Source organism: Amblyomma mixtum, chromosome 2 (genome assembly GCF_055824585.1).
Source record: "Amblyomma mixtum isolate Tamu chromosome 2, ASM5582458v1, whole genome shotgun sequence".
NCBI lineage: Eukaryota > Metazoa > Arthropoda > Arachnida > Ixodida > Ixodidae > Amblyomma > Amblyomma mixtum.
The window spans coordinates 10,484,791-10,494,250 of NC_143013.1; the positions used below are offsets into that span (position 1 = coordinate 10,484,791).

Sequence of the window (9,460 nt, forward strand, 5' to 3'; positions counted from 1 at the left end):
AGCGAGTTTCCTGCAGCAAATTTTCTTATATGCTCTCTCCAATAGACTTGCATAAAAATTGCACAAGTGCTCAACGAATTGTTTTACACAAAATTAAATCTAAAATCAGCATACAAAAATACATGTGGCCTGAAAATTTCATTACTATATCTAGATTAATAAAAATTTTTTTTCAAGACCAGGGTCCCCCCTTAAACACCATTTAAAAACTATGGAGTGCATAAAAGCTTTTGTAACTAACACTGCTTTATATCAAGCCAATTAATTCTAACAGTTCTCACTTTAGGTTCAGAGATGAAGTGATCAACCTCTCCCCGTGCATATTTTCACATGGCACTGAGCTCATCACAGCTACAGTAAAATTGTAGTTCACTATAACCACAGCCAACACATTTTTTCATAGCCTACTTCAAACAGCCTCCCAGAGGGTCAGAGGGCAGTGATACCAGAGCTTCCAAAATTTTCACTTAGACGAAAGCCAAAAGCCATGAAACTGCGGTAACTGCTGATTTGCAGTCAAACCACTGCAAACTTAGCCCCCATGTCTGAGCTCCTTGCTACAGTAAAGGCAATTGACAATGGCTATAGAAAATTTGTAAGTAGCTTGTGCTCTGTAGTGAACAAGTATGTGCATGGTGTGCCTTGTAAAATCTTCCAGTCACTGTTGTTTAACAATTGTGAACATCTCGAGCGACCTGCTGCAGGCATCACCTGTATAGCTGTGTCTTGACGCATCCGTGGAGGGTGGAGGCCCAGTAGGCAAAAATCTATACTAATTAAGATTCCTCTCTCTTTCTCTCATAAAGTTAGTATCTTATTTACATGTATATAACATGATGTGGGTGATGATGAAAAAAATATACATTATAATTATGATACGATCGCAGTTTGTTCAAGCCAACTATAGCCGAGGGCTCGGAGGAAATCTGAGACAGCAAGTAAAACTACTGAAGCAACAGATATGTTGGTATTAGTATTTGAGAGGCGACACTTCGGAAATGAGCAGGACGTCATCGACCACGGCAAGCCCCTAACGAGTTAAGCATACAATGTTTGCTACCGTCATCACCGTGCCACCGCAGCTATGTGCTTTGTGCTACCTAGTCCTGTGCTCATTTGTCGTTCTTTCCTTTACTACTCCAGTCAACTCTTTCTCAATGGTCCACAACCCCTTCTTTCCACATCCATAGCCATCCTCTCCTTTGCCACCTGTGCGCACCAAAGGTCATTAAAAAAAAGCTGGCTTTTCCTATCAGCTTGCAGATCTAACAGTGAAGGTCTCTGTAGCAACCCTGAGGACCAGTGAGAAAGAAAAAAACCTATTATATTCGTATCTTCCGAGTATAACGTGAGATGAGTTCTGAAACCGATGAAATGAGGAGAAAAACAATTGTTGCACTAATGTAAATACAGTACATAAAGCCACCGGTAACCAGGGGCCATTTGACAATTGCCTCGCATCTGTCATTTGCACAGAACTACCCGAAGCAGCAAAGAGTCGACCAAATTTTTCTTGTTGCCTCACAGCAGAGGCCACACAATTTAGGCAAAAGGCACTGCTCATTGTACTGCAACAGTACAAGCTTTCCCTGAGCATCAAAAACATCGATTTTTGTGTGCAGCATTCCAAGTGTACGATATACTAAAGGAACCGTACCATTCACACAAAAAGTTGGCAAGCAGTGTACTGATCTTAAAATTTTTTTAGTACAACCATTTGGTAACGGAATACATGTCAATCAAATAGAAACTCTGGAAAAATGGGCACATCAGTGCATTTCCCGAATGCTTTCACAATAGTTATGCTGCATCTGCTGCTATTTTGCCTGTACGGCATACAAGCAATCTTTAGGTTAAAAAAAGATGTTCCCTGAGATTAACATGGATAGTGTAAGGTTGCAGCTGCAAGTAAGGTACACAGCCTGATAGTTATAGCTGACAGAAACCAAAAAGCAAGAAAAAGTTGTTCCCTGAGAGTTACATGGGTAATGTAAGGCTACAGCTGCAAGTGAGGTACAGAGCCTGATAGTTACAGCAGACAGAGTGGACCAAAAGCAATAACTGCATTAAAGCTAGAAATATAAATGCAAAATGTGGCACATTCTAGTACACACAGCATTAAAAACTCATAAAATTAACCATGTAAAGCGCAACAATCTATAACTGAACACAAACAAGTAATGAAAACTTTCACAAACTTCTCCAGGCATTTTGATGAGACTTCCAGGTCGGTATCCAGTAGAAATGTTGAGGAGGCAGTGATTCCTTTAAGCATGGGTACCTCCAAACCCTAGTAAGCATAGCACTGGAGATGACAGCCACATGGAGCTGTAGACACCTGCGGCTCACTGTTTTGAGCTCTTTGCTTTGCCCTGCTTCCTACCGAAAGGACACAGCTCGGAGTTTAGACACGAGGCACACTTGGGGCCCACTGGTTTACATACTGTCTGGCCAAAGCCGACCAGAAGGTGGTTCACTTCGTCCCAGAGGTCTCTGCGTAAAATGCACGGACGAGAGAGTTATGCCGTACATCGGGCTAACCTCGCAATTAAAACGAAGTAAACATCTCCCCAAACACATGCGCCTTTAAAGAAATGTGCAATCAACACAAGTGGGTTAATATCGAATTGCCCATTGTGTTGTCACAACACAAGCGGCACGTTGCAAATATGTTTCGCACTAAAGTTTGCACAAAATTGGCTCCCATTTCAGCGCATCGTGATTGATTCCAAAATTAAATTAATCTAAATATGCACTTTTGGGTTGTTTGCATATTGTTTACATACCATTTTTCAATGACCATAAATTTTAACTGCATCACTCCTGACAACCATAAATCTCCAGACAGGTTCTGAACTGAGCACCCATTGCAAGCTGCAAAGATTAGCCAAGCCGCACATGACATTCCATTGTGCAGACATGTGCACAGGAAACGAAGCTCAGCATGGCACAATGAGGCTGCAGTGTTCAGATGATATTCTCACAATCGATGCATGTACAATGGTTTATGAGTCTAATAACTAATACTTTTTAAAAAGCAGAGACGCGGACCAGTAAAATGAAAATTGAAATTGACGTTTCGGCGCCCAGAATGGGGGCCTTGTTCACCTGAACAAGGTGAACAGGTGAACAAGGCCCCCATTCTGGACGCCGAAACGTCAATTTCAATTTTCATTTTACTGGTCGGCGTCTGTTTTTTGAAATGTATACTCCCGGCCAGACGGGATTCCGTCACACTCTCTACTTCAATAACTAATACTACAGACCATGTAGGCCTCGGATACAAAGAATGACCTTGTCCAAAAGTGATGGGCGCAGTCATTTCGGCACATGTTTCATCTGCCAGTTAATACCTAATGCTGCAGCTTTAACTACTCTTTAAGCATAAAGTGCTCATAAAAGGCACTGACAAGCCTTTTCAGACCATGTTCTAACAAATCTGCATCTAAATCTTACCCAAGGAGCACTCCAATACCATACACCTCTTGACTACCACACTATCACATTGCACTAACGTGCAGGTCAAGCCACTACCTGCCTCCACACCGCTCACTTGAGAGGACACAAACAATTCCCCGGAGGAGACTCCAAACCCACTCCTTGCCATCACCATATGTCATGCACAAAATTCAATGCACCCTCCAGCAACCACTTTGTACCACATACCAAACACCACAAGACGACCGACCCCCTCCCTATGAGCATGCCTACACCCCTTGTGAGTGCTCCCCCTACCCTCCCCTTCCCACACCACCTAGGAAAACGCCCTGCTGGCAACTCAACTGGATGGCCAGCTTTAGCTTAATAATAGGTTAATAAAAGTACGCCGAATTCAGTTTTCAGTTTCAACCCCCCAAAAAAATTGGTATCCTTGGCATGCAAGCCATAGCTAGCTAGCTGATGAGCGAAGTTGCACTCAGTCAAAGCTGAAAATTAACCATGTAGGGAAGCCAGGGACGTAATGCAACGATGGAATTGTTGGATCAGAAGTGAAGCTGTGCGATCTGAGGTATTGCTCCACTAGGTTACACATCTCTGCAGACTGCACCTCCTCACCACCTTTTATCTAAGCGCTGTTTTCTCACTATCATCTCATCACCTACTTAGAGCAGTTAGTCAATTAAGTAGGTTAATCAAATGCATGTAGGACACTGGCATGAAGCCGTGCATGGGTGTCACAAAAAAAGAGTAGCATGTTCTGGCTACTTTGAGGAGACTGAGCAGCATTTTCATTGCTGCAATCAACGTGCAGACCACTTGATGCCTCCCCCCTCCACGTTAAAGCCTGTGCGGCAACCCAACGATAGCATGTCAGCCTAGTCCTTAGCAGTAAACTTTCACTTGCATTTCTACCAGCCGGCTATCTAATTTAATTTGAGCTGCTCTTTTAATGACAATAATAATTTCTTCTACAGGCAAAGCTCCAAGTACTACAAAAACGTGAGAGACTTCAAGTAATTTTTGGCCGCACAGGACTGCTACATTAAATCACTGAAAAAAAATCAGTAATTTCATCATCAGCCTGACTACGCCCCAATGCAGGGCGAAGGCCCCTCTCACGTCTCTCCAATTAACACTGTCCTTTGCCAGTTGTGGCCACCGTATCCCCCCAAACTCCTTAATGTCATCCGGCCACTCAACTTTCTGCTGCCCTTTGCTACGCATAGCAGGCGGTGAACAGCATTGGCGAGATCGTGTCTCCCTGTCTGACACCCTTCCTTATTAGAGTTTTTTTACCGACTTTATGGAGGGAAAAAAAAATGACATGCTTTCTGAAATAAAAATAGAAAAAAGTCAGCCAAATTTTCAAAAATTAAAAAACCGAAAGCCCAGCTCATACAGGTACTGCCGTTGCCACAGAATTCCACTGACCTCCTTTCCATTCCACAAGGTTCCTTTGGTTTCCGATCAGTGCCTCTCAGTTGCGTACAGAATGAACACTAAAAACCATCTCGTGCTTCAAAGTGTGTCCAGCGCAGCAAGAATAAACATGAATAGAAACTCCACACACTGGCATGGTGAAGCAGTGCCACACACAACTTCAAGCCACTTTCATTCAGGCGTCATCTGGTGCTTAGCAAGGCAACCATTCACCAACCCCCATTTGTCATGCTTTTTAAAGCACAGACACAGACACTTTAATCTATCCCCACAGACTGTTGTGCCACTGCTCCCATCAGGGACCTGCAAAACTTCTATTCTACTCCACTGGACATCACCTTTGCCGACACCTTCAAGGTCATCCAGACGTGTGTTCAAGAAGAGAAGAGAGTCGGGTGGTTAGCATCTATGCAGGAAAAGTCCACCCTCCATCTTTACCACACTTACAAGGAAGCTATCTGCAAAGAACAGCAGCTATATGACAACAACGCTGGCAGCATGCTGCCCTTTGAGGCATGTGAAGGAAACACTACGGATGCTAACCTATCATCAGCGTTTCGACACCATGCCCAATGTGCAAGTTGCAGCGTGCACTGCGTGTGGGACTACACAAGGAACTATACTATGAAGCACTTGGTACTCCACTGCAAGCACACACAACCTACAAAGGGCACCACTTTGCAGGTGGAATTTGTTTAGTGCATTTTTTTTTTTCTGAGTGTCACTGCATACTATCCGTTAGGTCCCAACAAAGGTGACTGCCCGCTACGAAAGGTGCACCCAACTACAATCATCATCATCATCAAATGCGCCTCTCCATCATTTGACACTGTCTCGTTATTTACATGAGTCCACATCAATGAAAAGTTTTTTACCACTGCGTACTGCCTAAACAAAGTTCATACAAAGCTCAAGTTCATTTGTACTCTTGCTACATGGTTTAGGTTCGGAAACATCCACAGCGTGGCAGGTGGCGGCGGCAGAAAGCTAGGTGGACAGGTGAGATTAAGTAGTTTGCGGGACACAGTGGGTGCAGCTGGCAAACAACAGGGCTAATGGGAGAGACATGGGAGAGGCCTTTGCCCTGCAGTGGGTGTAGTCAGGCTGATGATGATGATGATGACATTCATAGCACTCACCTCGGCAGCCAGGCTTCCAGTCCTTTCCGAGTCTGCTCCGGTGTCTTAGTGGGTGCGGGCAGCCAACCAAGCCGGTTGGCAATGCGGTGCACATGAGTGTCGACTCCAATTCCCACGGTGCGGCCCCAGCCACAACTCATGGCCAAGTAGGCCATTTTGGGCCCTACTCCAGGCAGCTTACACAGGCCCTCGACACTGTCTGGAATGTCCCCGTCATACTGTTCCAACAGCACTTGAGCTGTTCGCTTCAGGTGTTTAGCCTTGTTCTGCACAGCAAGCCACAGTAATGTAATGAGCAAAACATCATCAAACTACTGAGTGGCACCATTTCTCAGAGTTGTATCATCTTCCTCAGTTTATCATTCTCTACTGTATTTACCTACCTAGCATGTCAGCAAAAACTAACACTTAGGACTACTTTTTAGCATATACTAGAGTCAGCAACGTTAGACAGCAGGAAACAGGCAATTGTATTGAGGGTTTTGGTTGCAGTTTCAGTTAAATGGCTTTCCTTGTCTTGTTTTTGTAGATGTGTACTTTGTAACTGGCTACTAAGAGTCAAGTATCAGCCTTTACGTTTTAAAGAACAAGGCTCTTGTCAACACAGCAATATAAGGTATTCTGGCTCAGTTTCGACCACTTGAGGCTCTTTAACATGTGCCGACACTGCAAAGCGCACAGGCATTTTTGCATTTCACTTGCATCGAAATTTAGCCATCATGGTCGGAATTTGATCCCCCGACCTGGGCCTGAGCTGCCAAACCCCGCAGCCACTAATCTGCCGCGGCACGTCTCAGTACCTACTGCCATGTTGTAAATACAGGAAATTAACCTAAACTTGAATACCGAATTCAACCAAAATGACACTAAGCGGAAAGAACTTTGTGTGCAAAGCATGACAAGCATACAATGGGAAAAAAATTACTTTACAGTTTCAACACTAAAGAAGTTAAACACTGCTGATTGGTTTCACGTTCTACTGTGCCAGGAATGGCTGTACAAGACAAAGTGGTCACCTTGTAAAAGCTGACGGGATAGATGAGTTCTTCAATCTGTTTTTCGTCAGCTGCTGCCACACTCTCTGGAGTAAGGGCGAATTCACGAAGACGCCCCACTGCGGCATGCGTCACTTCATCTTTCGTCTGACTTGACAACATCAGTGAGACCAGCAACTGATAACGGACAACCTGCAACACAAAGAGCCAAACACAGACTAAAGCTCCTTTCTTTTGAAGGTAAAGCACCACAGAGGCATTTACTTACTTCAAAGATATATTTCTAACAAGCTACTAATATCCAGGCACATGTAACCTGTGCATATTCATCTATGCTTCAACATGTATTTGGGCACAGCATCGCTATGAAAAAACTGAATGTCCCTCTCTCTTTCACCCTTTAGACCAGCTCTAGGCTGCATGTCAAAGGCACTAAACCTAAAAAGCTTGACACAATAAGCATAGCGCCACCGACATCTGACTTCAATATACTCTAGGTATCATCAGCAATGACTACAGAGCAAATGGTGACATAGTATGTCACACAGCGTCCTTTCATTTTTGCACAGTGCCTAAGCCTTGGATGGCAGGGTTTAGTGTGTAAAGCCGGAACCATGATTCCCGTCTTAACAGACTAATGCGTGTGACTTCGCTGAAAAAAACAAGGTGCCGATCTAATGTTAACTCAGCACACTTTCTGACATGCAGTCATGCTACATTTCTATCAGAAACATTTGGATGTCCAAGTTTTGCAACATGTCGTTAAGTAAAACTTGGTTGAACAGGAAGCCTTTTTAACATTACAATACTGGCTCGACTGATTCTGCTCACAGCTTCAGATCAATTCTTAAAATAGCTTGCAGTAGCTGAGCCTAAGCTACAATGCACAAAGCCAAAGAAGCTGCAGAATGGTGGCTAGGCATTACAACCGTCGATTGGCAGATCAAGCTGGCATGGAAAACAATGCAACATCAGGCCATTAGAATAGCGGCTGGGTGCACTACGTCAGAAAAAGAATTGTTGGTGCACCTTGTCGGGAAGAGAGTGGTCAGGACACTTGTCGCAACCCATGGTGTCGACAGGAGCCTCGGTTTCCTGGCGCATTGTGCGTACGTTATCCAAGACCTGCTTCCAGTTTTCAGGCACCCAGGTAAAGTAAGGGGACTTGTCACCAGTTTCATGCAATGGGCCTTCGGAGTATTCAATCTTAAGCGGCCTTGACCTTGACGCAGTAGGTTTCTTTTTTGGTGAATGCGAATCTGCGGTCGGCTCAGACGAACTGGGCTTCTCTGGCGCATAATTTTTGTAATCGCCAGCTGTTACTGCCTCCGTAACATGCTCGGGCCCTTTATGTTGCTCAGCACTAGTTGGCTTCGATGCACTTTTTCTCTTAGTAATAGCTTTAGGTTTAGAAGGCCGGGATTCAGCAGGTGGTTCAGGTCTGGCAGCCTTGGCAGTTTTCTTCGTGTCGGGAGCTGCGCTTTCAGGGTCAATGGCATCGCCTTTGAAAACACGTGCTGAGCGCAAGCGTGTCTTTATCATTGCCGAAAGTTGAGTCGAACACTGGAAAGCAACTATCTGTAATCCGACTCCCAAATTGTCCTTCGGCGTACAGACCAGACGTGCTGTCACGAGCTTACAAAACATTTACTCGAACTCCGCACACTACCATCTCGTCCTGGTGCCAACGTTATGCGCTACCACAGGGCTGAGGAGCGCTCGAGACTTAAGCAGCAATTGATAGGAAGCAACAATAAGAGGTTGGACGATGATGCCGAGAAACGTGCCAGCAAGCCGAGAAGAGGTGATGTCGTGTGGTAAGTACAGGCTGGTACGGCGTACGTTTCTACAACTCGCGAAACGTGCGGTTACGTGCCATTAAACGAGCGCGCTTAGAATGGTGACCTAGAGATATGGCTAGAAGTTACTCCACACTTTAGTTACTCCACAATTTAGAAACGACACCATAAATAAGGCTAAGAAAATTTGCAAGCTATCGCGAAGTTAGAGGTGTTTTGTAACCAGGATAATCCAAGATTTTTCTCGCTCTTTTTTTCTTTTGTGCGGTCTTGGAGTCCCATGAGGTAGACCGACAGCTAGAGCCACCTAAGCCGCATTTGTAGTTGAAGCACCTAAGCGCTTGAACTACAAATCAACAATACCTTTTGATCATGACAACATCGCTGTGTAATTACGTCACATTCAATCAACGATGGGATTTAAAACTATCTCCTCTCAACTTAACTAAGGGATTGCGGCCCTTTGCTATGAGGCACGATAAACGAACCAAGACGTCAAAGCGTCGTATTTGTCACAGCTGCGCTCAATGATCTCTTTCTGGTGCATATATCAACCCTTCAGAATGCTCCAACCTCAGTAAAGTTTTCTCTTGTTTGAGCTTTTAGGCAGCGCTTCATACACTCCCTTGAGTTATCTTCGTCTTCA

General features: G+C 44.5%; 1 protein-coding gene across 2 annotated transcripts; it reads right to left on the reverse strand.

Annotated features, from left to right (window-relative positions):
• Window positions 1-1,685: 1,685 nt before the first annotated feature.
• Nthl1 (Nth-like DNA glycosylase 1) lies at window positions 1,686-9,453 on the reverse strand. 2 transcript variants are annotated; one of them, XM_089570451.1, is made up of 4 exons: window positions 9,388-9,453; window positions 7,037-7,207; window positions 6,021-6,286; window positions 1,686-2,493 (listed from the first exon to the last, which is right to left on the reverse strand). In XM_089570451.1, the coding sequence occupies exons 1-4, from the start codon at window positions 9,430-9,432 to the stop codon at window positions 2,346-2,348; spliced, it is 630 nt and encodes a 209-aa protein (XP_089426577.1). In that variant the 5' UTR covers window positions 9,433-9,453; the 3' UTR covers window positions 1,686-2,345. The 2 variants fall into 2 exon arrangements, with proteins under 2 accessions (XP_089426577.1, XP_089426576.1); XM_089570450.1 differs by having other exon boundaries at window positions 8,045-9,453.
• Between the last annotated feature and the right edge of the window lie 7 nt (window positions 9,454-9,460).

What these genes read in the sequence shown, in the direction of transcription:
- Nthl1 (XM_089570450.1), bottom strand. Translation starts at nt 8,662, where the DNA reads ATGTTTTGTAAGCTCGTGACAGCACGTCTGGTCTGTACGCCGAAGGAC. An exon ending in ATCCCGTCAGCTTTTACAAG is followed by an intron (nt 6,287 to 7,036) that starts GTGACCACTTTG and finishes CTTGCTGTGCAG; the next exon opens with AACAAGGCTAAACACCTGAA. An exon ending in CTGGAAGCCTGGCTGCCGAG is followed by an intron (nt 2,494 to 6,020) that starts GTGAGTGCTATG and finishes CATTTTACGCAG; the next exon opens with AGACCTCTGGGACGAAGTGA.